The 14173-nt window shown below is 41.3% G+C and overlaps 1 protein-coding gene across 1 annotated transcript in view; it reads right to left on the bottom strand.

Annotated features, from left to right (window-relative positions):
• The window catches only part of LOC111645517 (NLR family CARD domain-containing protein 3-like), a 9779-nt gene extending 5276 nt beyond the window's left edge, over positions 1-4503 (bottom strand). The window contains exons 1-4 of the mRNA XM_023394758.2: positions 4385-4503; positions 2073-2346; positions 1761-1817; positions 8-477 (exon numbers count right to left, since the gene is read on the bottom strand). Coding sequence (XP_023250526.2) covers positions 8-477; positions 1761-1817; positions 2073-2310 — 765 coding nt within the window. The 5' untranslated portion in view covers positions 2311-2346; positions 4385-4503. The remainder of the gene's footprint in view (positions 1-7; positions 478-1760; positions 1818-2072; positions 2347-4384) is intronic.
• Positions 4504-14173: the final 9670 nt, after the last annotated feature.

The following is a 14173-nucleotide window of genomic DNA, read 5'->3' as shown; positions in this document are numbered from 1 at the left end:
TTCCTGCTTCTTTGGTTTCAGTAAAGAAGTGATGAACAAGTTCCACCAAGCTGAACTTTTTCTCTTTCAGCACGTTCAGCTCTCTGAAGGTGAATGGAAATGTGAACTGTATGTCCTGGTTGGCTTTGTCTTCAGCCCAGTCCAGAGTGAACTTCTGTGTTAAGACTGTTTTCCCAATGCCAGCCACTCCCTTTGTCATCACTGTTCTGATTGGTTCATCTCTTCCAGTGGATACTTTAAAGATGTCTTCTTGTCTGATGGTTGTTTCTGGTCTGTCTGGTTTCCTTGATGCTGTTTCAATCTGCCTAACCTCATGTTCATCATTGACCTTTCCAGTCCTTCCCTCTGTGATGTAGAGCTCTGTGTAGATCTGATTCAGTAGGGTTGGATTTCCTGCTTTGGCGATCCCCTCAAACACACACTGGAACTTCTTCTTCAGATTAGATTTCAGTTTAGGCTGCCATTTGTCAAGAGTCTCTGAATGAAAAAACAACAGATATTAAAATGACACAGTAAAGGCCTGATCACATGAGCAAGTGTCAGTGAAATAAATCCTCACATCCTCATGAGATATTTGGATCTAAACACTTGATGCACTGACACCTTAAAGGGCTAATTTTTAGCTGATGTAATTTGAGAATTCACTTTGGTCAGAGGCAGGTCAATAATACCAACTTATTAGTCTGCTTGATTGTTGGCAGGGGGGCCGTAGAGGGTGTAAATTTTTGCCATGTCCCACCAGGCAACACTTTATTTGATAACACTTTGTATTGCGCTGCTAAGACAAGTCTAGCTGCGCTGCTGTGACGCAATCGGTCGTCAGATGCAACCTCTGAAGGATGCAGTCCCTGAACTGGGACACAGTAAAAGACTAAATAGATTTTTCTTAATGATGCATGGTCGGTGTCATGGCACTGACCTGCAGTGCAGGGATTTACCCAAGTGATCAGTGACTCTGAATTTGCTGCAAAATGTCAGTAAGTTTTATACAAACTACCCAATACTTTAGAGACACCTTTGTTCACTTTTGGTGGACTTCTTTTCCTAATGTCTTTCCACTGCTCCTTATTGACAAGATGTAGTACTTAGACTTCACACCAAGGCCCCCTACTGCATTGAAGCTTTATGTCCCTCACTTGTACATTGCTTTGGATAAAACTGTCTGCAAAATAAGTCATTGTAAATCTCATTTCATGTGGATCATTCTCATCAAATTCTTCACATTGTGTTCTAGTCAGTTTGGGCTGCTGGTGTTTTCTTCTATAAGTTTGGTCCTTATGCAGCACTCACAGCTATATGTCGGAGGTTTCAACAGAGATGTGTCTCATTCACTTTGAGTGGGGTGACATCACACGTTGCCAAACTGCTTTGCTGGCATTGTTTTCGGTTGAGAAAAGTTCAACTTTTCAAGCTGCAGCACAGGGGCAACCAATCAAATCACATTTGTGCAGGTCCAGCCTGGCCTTCAATGTCAAAACGGAACCGGACAATCCGGACAAATCAAGCCCTGAGAGAGGTGGCAGAATCAGTTGGTCAATCTAGTATGTGTATGTGTGTACCTCCCTCTAGCATTGCATGGGCAGTTAGCATTGCACATTATTGCACAAAATAGCATGTCTTTAGTCGGCTATGTTGTGTAGTGCGAGTGGGAAACTATCATCAGTTGTTATCTCTATGACGATTGCACCATGCCCACCATCAAACGTGAACACAGTATATGTGAGTGCTCTGTTACTGAAATTTGAACTATTGAACGCTACCTGCTGCAGAAGCTGTACGGGCTGGCGAGTCTTGCGGCCCAACTTGTGACGGTTTTCCTGTTGGAGGAAAGTGAATCTTATATCATGAACTGATCTGTATAAATGATGCATTTTCAGTTTTCATGATACCTCCATGACTTAAAAATAACAGAATGTGCAGAATATCAAATAGAAGGCATTTGTCCACAGTGACTAAGCCAAGAAGTTTCACAAAAGGTAGCTTCATCTTTAAATACATTTAATGTGTTTTTAATTGTATTAGACACTGTTGTTTCTGGATAATGTGCCACGTTTCATGTTCCTCTGACTAACCTTCATTCCTGTTCTTTAAAATCAACTTGGCCACCTGCATAACATCTTTAGTAGTGTACATGTCGACCATCAAGTCCACTGTTTTCAGTCTGCCTGCATTCTCCAGATGGCACTTTTTGATGGCAGGGAAACCATCCAGTAACTCAGCATCCTGCAGGTACCACTGGAAGAGTTTCAGTTCTTCTTCTCCCAAATCCTGCAAAGTCTCCAGCAGCTGCTGCTTCATAGGCACCTCCATCTCTGCTCCCTGATAGAGTCAGAGTGTGTGAGTGAGCTGTAAAAATCACCGAAAATGAAAGGTTCAGAATGTCACATATCATCATGTGTAGGGTTGATAAACTCTGCTTTTCAGCCTTTACCAGATTATTTACTCTAGTAAATCTAGCTTCACAATTATTGTCTTTTATTTACTTATATGTTTAATAAGATTCTAAACAATAGTATAGCTGCACACTAGTATTTTCTATGTAAAGATATAGTGGAGTAATGGCGTCCTGAGCAGAGAACTCAGTCACACCTGCTCTGTCTGTGTTGTAATCTGAGTTTCTCTGTTCTTTGTTTGGTAGCTGGTCTGTCAGTGTGTGCATGTTAGTGCATGTGAAAAACCATTGGCCCTCCGCATGTTCATAAACACATAAGCTCCGCCCACAGGTGAGATGGCACAGCGCAGCACACAGCATTCAGGTGAGAACGACCTTCCAGAATTTCCTCCGCTATTGAAACCACATTTTCATCTAAAAAGGACTCAGACAAAGAAAGCGGTGAGACCAGAGCACAGGCGGACTGGTCATAGGGACTACCAATTCAAATCCCAGTCAGCTGGTGGACCATCAAAATATCCATAAAGTTTTTTAAATTTTTACTGGCTCCATCAGTGTCATTCATGCAGCTGGTCCAAGCAGATAAATCAAAGGCTGAATTTCTTTCCCAGTCTGACCATGGAGCAAATACTGGTTTGATAAAGGGTCTAGCTTGACTCTGAGCTGGTTTTTCTTCTCCTCCATGTGTAATTAACCTGATGGTTCATAATGTTACATGAATGTTTTCATTAGTGACGGCCACAGTAGACATAGACGATAGTGTTAGCTAACTTGCTGATAACCTTATTATGAATGTGTTATTGATAGTTGGCTAACTTGCTGTGGAGCATATCACTGCAATGCAAGCGTGGGCTAATGATCTGAAATGCTGTTGATCTAGTGTAACATCTAGTGGCAGTGACAATCATTTAAAGAACCTTTAAGGTTGTACATTTCCAATACATTGGATTGGTACTGGGGCTGATATTGACCTATTATGTGGATATAACAGTGGGTGGGTGACTCAGTATTTAGTGCCACAACCTCCCTGGTGGATAATGATGTTCTATTCATAACTGCATGACATCAGTCATGCCACCAGGAGGAGTTCCAGTGTTTTCTGCTCTGCTCTGATCATTTGCTGCACTGACCTGATGTTACATTAAACTCCTGCTTGTCATGGTTTGCTATGGCAGACACTTTTTGTTAGTTTTGTTTTGGACTTTCTCACTTCCTGTTTTATTTTGTAATAAGGTTTCCTTGTGTGTCTCAGTGTTTTGCTTCCTGTCCTGGTCTTGTTTGTGTGGTGATTGTCTGCCCCGCCCTAATGTGTTTCACGTGTCTTCAATCACCCTTGCCTCCCTTGTCTATATAGTCTTTGTGCTCCCCTTTGTCTGTGTTGGTTCGTCTGTTTATTTCTGGGTTCGTCTCCAAGCTATTCACGTCCTGTTCATCTCTGGGTTTGTCCTTGTTTTGTTCTTGTTGCCTATTGTCATCCCCTGTGGTTCCCTGTGCCTGTTTTTTGAAGTTCTTTTTGTTAAATAAACCCGCCTGCACCGTCTCCCATGTGTTGGCTGCATTTGGGTCCTACTTACCACTAAACCCGTGACACTGCTGATGTTCCTGAAAGATTAAATATGTCTGAAATATCTCAGACTCTTGTGTTGTACATGCATCTAAGGGTTTTACTTTGATGATGACATGGTCTCTACATGACTAACATTTTTACAAAGGTCAATGCTATAATTACTTTAACAATGTAAAATCAGATGTGACCAACAACTTTTGCTAATGAAATATTGCATAATTTATCATCAGAGCATTAAAATATCTTATTTAATCTATCATCAATGAACATTAACATGGTTAATAATTACCAGACTGTATCGTCTGTAAGATTAAACTGAGCTGATTGCAGCTTTCTGTCCTTTCTCTGGCTGCAGCCACCTGCTCTCCAACTGTATCCAGGACAAATTCAGGTCAAAAATCATGTGTACAACATGTGTGACTCACAGCAGTGATGGCCGACAGCAGACAGACTGTATCTCAGGGTTCACTCTGCTCCTCAGACATCACAGCATCAGCTCTGTGGGTTCGACGACTGCCAAGAGATGGAGATCATTTCACTTCACCTGTAAGCACTGTGACTGATTAAGTCATTACAACACAAACTTATTCTGGATTTTCCTGGTTAATATTGACACAAATCCCAAACCACCATCAAACAGCTGAGAGCTACGTTACGTCTGAGAGTTCAAAGTCAAAGTCCAAACTGAAGAAGCACAGAGAACAGCTAAGAGACTTCACAACAGTTTGTGGCTTTAGTTAAATGTGATGTAAGTTTAGAGACACAAACACTGAAGTAACAGCTCAGTCCACTCAACTGGTTTGGTGATTCACAGATGAGTTAGGTGTTCGGGCATCTGAGGTAAACTTAGTTATAAAGTTTCATGTACACCACAGTTTAATGTTCTTGGCCTTGTTTTCCAAAAGCATTTACAGCATTTATTAAAGCTTGACGTATGACAAATAAATGTGGCTTTTGTGGCTCAGTGTTTCATGCTAACTTTACACTCGCCACCTGGTTGTAGAGACTCAAAGTAAACAGCTGGAATCTCCAACAGCTTTAAAGATAAACCTGATTTGCTCATGAATTATTTCAGATGCTCGTCTCTGTGTCTGACAAAAAATAAAACCACCGGTTACCAAATGTTTGTCCCATTTACTCCAGTTCTTGTAATCTCCAGGTTGAATGGCTGACTGGATAAAAGAAAAAGGAAATTCTTGTTACTTTGATACGGACAGAGTCATTTTATCTCATCAGCTGCATTAATAAGTCTTTCTTTCAAAAGTTGACATTCATAATGTTTTTTCTCCCCATTCTCGTCTAACACCCAGAGCTGTTTGATGAGAGACACTTATAGTCTGTTTCTGAGTGAAGAGGAAACACAAATCATTCATCTGCACATCAACTGAAATCTTTCTTTACATCATTACATCATTTACATCATCTCGTGTATAAATATCAGCAACTCCTAAACTGATTGGCTCCTCTTCTCTGTTTCATATCAGTGTCAGTTGAATGCAGCCAGACAGCAGTGTGAGGCAGAGGAAGCTGCCATCAGCTGCTGTACTTCTATCTAATCAGAATCAATTGTAGAAGATCCTTTGATTGATGTACATATAATCTAATCAAACCTCTAGCAACTGGGAACAGATACGCCTAGTCTGGGAATTCAGGATAACACCAGTAAAAGTAGGGATTCTTACAAGATTCATAAGTCTGCGAAAATCCACTGAGTTTATCTGACACATTCAGGTGTTCATGTTATATTCAGTCAGCTAGTTTTAATTATACTCACCCCTGCTCTGTCAGTTTGCAATCACATGAGTGCTGGAGTCCTCACTGGTCAGTCATATGACATGACAAACCTACTCCTGACACTTGGAGTCAACTGTAAACTCTCTGTTAATCGGAGTCCTGCGTCACTCTAACAACCAAGCAGCAGATTTCTGCTGTTTCTAGTGGAACAAGATGGCAGCAGTCAGCACTAACAACATGACCAAAGAGTCATTCAAGAGGAAGAGACTGGAAAATGTAGCTTAATTTACCTCTAAATGGCCAAATGAGGCTGCGCCAGAAAGTCATAGGAACTGAAACTACAGTTTGAACAGGAAACAGGGAAGTGGATGGATGACTCTTGCTTTAACATCATATTTGAGCATTGAGTCCTGTGTGTCCTAATCTTAGTGTAGAAAAAAACATTTAGCTCTATGACTTTTCACAGACTTTTGTAAGAATCTCTATTTTTACTGGTGTTATCCTGAATTCCCAGCCCAGACATATCTCTTCCCAGCTGCTGGAGGTTTAATTAGATCATATGTGCATCAACCAAAACATCCTCTTCTACTGATTTTAAACTGTGAACTGCAGAATCTGAACCAATCTCTACTTTATCTGGTTTAACCTCCTCTACCCACCGAAGACTGATGAGTCTAACAGTCAGTTCTGCTGTTTGAAAGCATTCTAACTATTCCTTTGAACTCCTACATGTTCATTATTTGGGTCTTTCAAACCAGATGTAAAATTATTTAGCTAAGTATAGTATCCTTTCTTCAAATCTTCTTGAAATAAGTAATCAGTGTTAAACTTTCCTCATATTCTGGTTTTGAGAAATGTCTTGATATAAAAGACTCTGATATAAAACAATGACACATCCCTCCATCATGTATTATGTGGGAAATATCTCATATTCTGTCTTGTTTCTTTTAATAAAACAAGAGGCAACATGTCTTCAAACTGGCATTTAAAGGGTTAAAATCCTGAAAACTAATAAACATTTGATAGGTTTGAGCAGAACTGAAGTGGTTTAAGAGATGTATGCAAAAAAAAGCAGAAAAAAATATTGATATATGATGATTTTATAGCATTTTCTTTGTGTGTCCTTTTTTGGACGCGAGGAACCCCAGAGGGTACAAAATGTGTTACCAGTGTATAATAGACCTGTTACAGTAACTCACATTAGATTTTAAAAATATGTCAAAAAAGACACTTTCTTGCAGAAATCCATACCTTCAGCTGTAACACAGCAATTATTCATGAAAGAATTGAGAAACAGGCTTAAAACTGTAATTTTTGTATTTGTGTTCAGCTGCCATTGTCTTCACACGGCCTGCCGTCTTGCTGACATCTCATTTTTATGTCTCATGGTTCTGTGTGATTTGGACAACCCCCTCTCTCTTGCAATCTGACAGGCCACCTTACTTCCTCTCCCTCACACTGCTCTCTGACTGCATTCAACTGACACTGAAATGAAACAGAGGAGAGCTCATCACTGGAGAAGTAGCTGATATTTTTACAGGAGAAATGGTGTAATGGAGGATCTGATTCGACATAATCCTGACTGTCACTACAGTCTAAATAGAAAGATAACCTTTGTTCCGCCTACTCTTGAGACCATATGTGAGCAAAGTCATGCCCATGACCAGGAAGTAGAACTTCCCGCACTATAAAAGCGGGGCTAACCTCTAGCTCATCCTTTTTGCTTTTCTCACCTCAGAGAACAGGTTCAGGTAAGAGATTGATTTACTATTGTTATCGACTATTCAATTCATCACCTATGGGTGCAGGTGCTTTTTGGTCCTGTGAATTGTGGTGGTTTTCTCACATGTATTGCATAGTAGTGTTAAGCTATTATTGCTATTGTTATCTTGTTAGCCAGATGTTAGTTTGCTAGGATGCTAGCTATGGCTTTATATTACTTGTTTGTTCGTTTGTTCGTTTGTTCATCGTCTCCCGCTTATCCGGATCCAGGTTGCGGGGGCAGCAGCCTCAGCAAAGAGGTCCAGACAGCCCTCTCCACAGCTACTTTCACCAGCTCCTCCGGGAGAATCCCGAGGCGTTCCAAGGCCAGCCGAGAGATATAATCCCTCTAGCGTGTCCTTGGTCGGCCCCGAGGCCTCCTCCCGGTGGGACATGCCCGAAACACCTCCCCGGGGAAGCAGGAGGCATCCTCACCAGATGCCCGAACCACCTCAACTGGCTCCTCTCGACATGCAGGAACAACGGCTCTACTCCGAGTCCCTCCCAGATGACTGAGCTCCTCACCCTATCTCTAAGGCTGAGCCTGGCCACCCTGCGGAGGAAACTCATTTCGGCCATTTGTATTCGCGATCTCGTTCTTTCGGTCATTACCATTACCAAGTTCATAACCATAGGTGAGGATTGGAACGTAGATCGACTGGAAAATCGAGAGCTTCGCCTTCCGGCTTAGCTCACTGTTCCTCACAACGGACCGATTCAGCGCCCGCAACACTGCTGACGCCGCCCCAATCTGCCTGTCGATCTCCTGCTCCATCCTACCCTCACTTGTGAACAAGATCCCGAGATACTTAAACTCCTCCACCTGAGGCAAAGCTTCCCCCCCCCCGACCCGGAGCGGGCAATCCACCCCTTTTCCGGCTGAGAACCATGGCCTCAGACTTGGAGGTGCTGATCTTCATCCTAGCCGCTTCACACTCGGCCGCGAACCTGTCTCTTATACACATCTCCACGATGCCTGACCATATCCCTGGGGGAGGTGTTTAGGATGGTATAGCTCAGGCCAATCCACCACCCTGCATTCGAGTGGCAGATAATTAGTCTTCGATAATGACTCAATTTAATGCAGGCTTTAGGCAGTTAGCTGTGCCGATTACCCAGTGTAAATATGATTGGGAGACATGCCACTGGTAAAAAAGGCAATAGCATCATGGACATAACTGCGGGTAGCCCATATTTCAATTAACTCTCGTTGCCCCAGGAAAGAATGTGCTAAAACCAACCGCTTGATTTCAGGCTTGTTTAATGCTGCTGCTCATGTGGCTTGTATGGGCAATGCCTTGACTATCATCCTGGCAGCCATGCAGAAAACAATGAGCACTGAGGATCAGGATTCCAAGGCTCTTATTCGTTCTGCTTTGTCATCTCGCTCACAATTGACGTGATGTAGGGGAGGCAATGTCATCAGCGGTCTTGTGCCGTTGACAAGTATGGCTTGGCCAGACTTCTTTACCAGATGCCATATGAGCGGAACTGATGAGTTTGCCAGTAAAGCCTGGTCAGGTTTTTCATCCGGGTTCACAAGATGTGTGGGATAGGGCTAAGTGCTCTTTTGCAGTGAGGGAGACTGTCCAGCAAGCTTGCTGCAATCCAACAACGGCCTTCTAACATGAGTCAACAGTACCTCAAAGGCTGCAGCAGCCTGCTTGGTCGTTGATTGTCCCTCCCAACTTTCTTGGGCCAGTTGGGTGGGAGTTGTGATCCATGGGTTTTGTCAACAGTAACCCACAGGTACAGGCTCCAGTTTCAGCACATAGATGTACTCAAACGGAGGGGCCATTCATTATGCCCTCAAGGGTTTTTTGCCATTTCAGCAACACAAGCATGTGCTAGTTAGGACGGACAACACCATTGTAGTGTACCAGATAAATCACCAAGGTGGAATAAAGTCACTGCGCTATCTCCACGTAGCAAAGAAGCTACTGACACAGGCATGACCTCAGCTAGCTTCTCTAAGGGCAATCCATATTGCCCAAGTGTCAAAGACAAGGAAGCCAAGCAGACCTTCTTTCACAGGTCAACCGGTGGATTTGGCATCCAAACCCAACCACCCTGTGGCTGTGGGTCTGGCCTCTGGTAAATGTGTCTTTCAACAGTTTGACAGGGCTGTCCACGAGACAGTGAACAAGGCTGGAGGCCTCTTGTCCTTCACTTTCTGCAGTCTCAGTTGGACCAAGGCAAGGCAGCCAGTACAATTAAGGTTCATGCTCCCATTTTACCATTACATGTGGGGATTGATGGCCTGCCACTGGGTTGGCATCCCTTAGTGTGTAAGTTTCTGAAGGGAACTCAACATTTGTGTCCAGCCAGTAGAATGCGAACACCAAGCTGGGACTTGCCTCTGGTATATAAGTCTCTCGCAAGAGCCCCATATGAGACTATGAGAATGCAGACTTGAAAGCTCTGTCTCTCAAACAGCTTTTCTTTTGGCTCTCTGCTCTGTGATACAGTTTAGAGTGCTGTTTGCACTCTCTGTTAGTGATGATTGTTTACGATGGAGGGCAGATGGCAGAGGGGTCACTTTGGCCTAATCCTGCCTTCTTACCAAAAGAGCATAGTCCCCAGTCCATGAACCATGTACTGGAAGTGGCTCAGTTTCAACCCTCTTAATTCATGAAATTTCAGGATATTTCTTTATTAGGATAAACCCCTTGAGATGAACCATCTCGTTTTTGAGGGGGTCCCAAAACAATCACACAAGGCAAAATAAATACAGTTAACAATAATCCACAAAGAGTGGAGTAATAGAGTAATTGGATCGGATTCAACAGGGTGTGTGATTACTAAAGGAGCCAGGTAAGAGTCAGGTATTAAGGTTGAGCAGACAGAAGAAAAATGTTGATTGAGAGCTTGGGAATAGATAAGGAATCGTGTATTATTGTATTGTATTTGGTTAATTTTATGTCTGTCTGATGTATTGGTAATGGTTTTGATTTTGTTCCAGAATTGTTTAGGGTTCTTAAAATCTCTAGAACGACAATCTTTATAGTAATCAGCTTTTGCATTAAGAGTTTTTGTCTTGCTAATATTTTTCAGTTGCCTCTAGACTTCCTAGTCAGCATTATCTCTTTTCTGCTGGAAAGTTGCCCAAATTTTGTCTGAAAAGACTAATAAATTCAGGGCTAATCCAAGAGAAATGTTTACCCTTCACCTTGGCTGTTTTCCACAGAGCATGTTTATTCACAACATTTCTTGAATTCTGTGTAGGGAAAATCCCAGGCCTCTTGTACATTTGATATTAATTGGTATCTATCCCAATTAATGTCTATCATATCATTAATGAATACATCTAATTTCAGTTTCATGTATTGTCTAATTTTAATTAGTTTTGGTGGTGATTTAGGTATTTTAATTTTCCACACAGTAAATAATTGAGTGATCACTAAAGCAATCGAAAATAACACCTGAATTTATTATTTGGTTTGGGTGAGAGACACAAATAGACACATATCAGTGTAATCAAGTGTTGTAGTTACTCAGGATGAACACTGGAGGAAAGTAAGTACTGATTATTGTCTCTCAGTCAGTTTAGAAAGAATAGTATTCATAGCAGTTTAATAATATCTGTGTTCACATATAGAGCGTTATTATAGACTGATAAACTTTAGAGCTGAAATAATGCAGTAAATGTGTAATAATGTCAGTGTGAATATCAGTATTATTGTCAGTGCTGTACGCAGAGAGTTGTAGTTACTGACAGTGACCACTGGAGGGCAGTGATCATCATAGTTTCTCTGAGAGTCTCTGTCACTTTAACAGTTCAGTTCTATCCACATTAATATGAAGCATGAGTGTTTGTATTGAAGGCGTCACTGTTGGTATCAGTGCGGTTAACAGCAGTCATTAGTACAACTCTAACAAGATTTAAGTCTTTCTCATTTCCAAACACTTGATGTCATCTGTGTTCATTAAACTGACACCATGCAGTTTATCTTTTCACCACCAGAGGGCTCCACATCATCATCATAGTGAAGAGATGACACACACACACACACACACACAGCTGCAGAATGGCTGCAGAACTTTAGCAAATAATTATGTTTGTTTTGGCCAACAGAGTGGACTGACTGCTCGCTGTAGCAGCTTCATCACTCTGCTTCCACTATTAACCACTTGTTTGCCTTGTTTAAAACTCGACCAGTAACTAGTAAGTGTTAAGTGAGTCCACAACATGAGCACAAATATATTTTCAAGCCAGGAGGTAACCCAGGGTCCGGCCATACAACCTACAATTATAGTGCATCATTTAGCATCAAGTTAACATATTTAACATGCTATTTCCTTAGCAGGTGTGAGGGCTATTATGGACTGCCTCTGTAACTTGTCTTACAAACCGTAGATTGAATATGACTTTGCCTCAAAAAACTCTTAACCCCTGTAGGGAGAGTGAAGAGGAAGGAGATGAGGAAGACTGGAAAGGAAGAGAGTGATGGAGATGGGGGAGGAAAGGTAAAGAAGTGATTACAGGGCCTAAACAATAAAAAGCAAAAATTAGGAAAGCAATGGGAATCTGTTAACCAAAGTATTTTATCTAATGGTGTACTATTTATTACTGAAGACTGGACAGGAGGGAGAAGAGAGTGAGGAGGAAAAATTAAAGGAGTCAAACAGTGAAGCCAGGAGAGTGAAGAATTAGATGAGAAGGTAAAGAGAAGGAAGACAAGTAAAAAGAAAAGAAGAGGAGAAAGACTGGCGGAGAATAAACAGTTGAGTCTTATCAGTCACAAGTCAATCTGTAACTGTTAAGAGTACAAAGAGTGACCAACTTTTATCAGTTGACCTTCACCATAATTTATTACAGTAAAGCATGGTCAAAGTACATGAAACCGGAACTGTACACTTTTTTATTTCATAGATGAAAACATTGGATATTTTAATGATATACTGACCGCTGAACTGAAAATGTCCCTGGTTTTCATTTCAGAAATCTGGTGACCTTGTGTCAGATAGAACGATGATGTGTTTTCAGTCAAATCTTTCTTTAGCCAAACTGAGACACACCAACTGTTTAAAACTGTTGTTCAGTTCCTGCACAACATGGGTCTATATCCAAAAAAATGGACTGTGATCCAAGTAGCCTATTTAATTGTTTCTCCTGCATAAGGACAGTCATGGTTCGATTTACGGGTGTTATTGGGAGGGTCTGACTTACACCCAACTCCCCCCAGAGGAGGTGAAAACAACATGTGGTTGGGGTTTGAAACATTTATAAATCTTTATTACCTGTAATTGTAAATTTTACAATATATTTACCATAATCATGCCTGGAAGAATCTTGTACTACAATTTCAAACACCCCTAAAGTGGACCGTACCATTTCTTAACCTTGATGTTAGTTGAACATCTCCTCTGCCTGCCATCTCCATCAGTGGCTCCGTCCTCATGTCTCGGCTTCTGTATGTCGCAAAGACACTGTTGGTAAATGTAAGTAGCAGTAGCTAACTAGCTTCAGTAATATTCTTTACTTACCATCAGAGTTTCAGGAATTCAGGAGTTTTACCTGTTGGGTCAATGAACAACATTAAAATCCATGTGTGTTGAAGGCTGAGTAATTGTATTAGCAGTGGTGGAAAGTAATTAAATACATTTACTCTAAGTCCTGTACTTAAGTACAGTTTTGAGGTACTTGTACCTTGAGTATTTCCATTTTATGCTACTTTATTTACTTTACTTACACTCCTACAGTTTGAGGGAAATATTGTACTTTCTATTCCACTACATTTATTTGACAGCTTTAGTTAAGCAAGATACTCAACTGATCAATCGTCAATAATAATAAACATTCAAACAGCAGCAGAGTGTTTCTTTTCACACTGGGAGTCATAAGGAGGTTTAATGTCTCAATAACACGTCATCATGTGAACTTAAGTCTGACTAAGACTCAGTCCAACCAGATAAACACACACACACACACATGCACACACACAAACAAGAGAAAACAGAGAAAAGGCTGCAGAACTTCATTCAGAATCCTCATGTTTTCTTCAGTAACACAGTAGACAGTTTACAGCACCTTGTTCTCCTGATGGGTTTAGTTTTGTTTTCATGTCATCGCATTGGTTCCCAAACAGACCTTCTATAAGGTTGTGTCAGTATGTTTCTATCTGTCAGATCAGCATAAACATTTTCAGACTCCGTTATCAGCACTATACTAATGACTGTTATTAACCACACTGATATCAACAGCGATGTCTTCAATACAAACATTGATTCATGTGGATGTAAGTGAAGTGTTACAGTGACAGAGACCGACAGTAAAAAAAAATCAGATCAGACCCTGAGATCATGTCTGTTTTATTTAGAGGTGTAAGGACGGGTTGTGAATATGGTTTTGCTGGGTTCCTTGCTGTGGTGGAGGAAAGTGAAAGAGCAGAGTCTAATAAAATGTCAGTTCAATTATTTAATTGCTTCTCCATCCAAGGACAGTGACACGCCCAGTTCTGTCAAAACTGTAAACAACCATAGAGTAGAAGAAAATGTGTTGCTCTTCCTACCTGGCCTGCATTCATTACAGGTTACAGGAGCCCTAACTGATTCCAGGAAACAGCTCAACTGTGTCACCGTCTGTTCTCTACAGGCATCAAGTGGAGAGTCGTCTTCTTCAGCTCTTTGGACTGTTTGAATCAAGTGTAAGTTTGTTATGTTTGATACATTCGCTTTGTTTTTAGTGACTTTAGTCTGTTTCCTTCAGACCAGGGGCT

Source organism: Seriola lalandi, unplaced genomic scaffold, assembly GCF_002814215.2.
Source record: "Seriola lalandi dorsalis isolate HSWRI2012SDOR001 ecotype SW California unplaced genomic scaffold, Sedor1 jcf7180002054953, whole genome shotgun sequence".
In the NCBI taxonomy this organism is placed as follows: Eukaryota; Metazoa; Chordata; class Actinopteri; order Carangiformes; family Carangidae; genus Seriola; species Seriola lalandi.
This window is presented reverse-complemented; position numbering and strand designations above follow the sequence as displayed.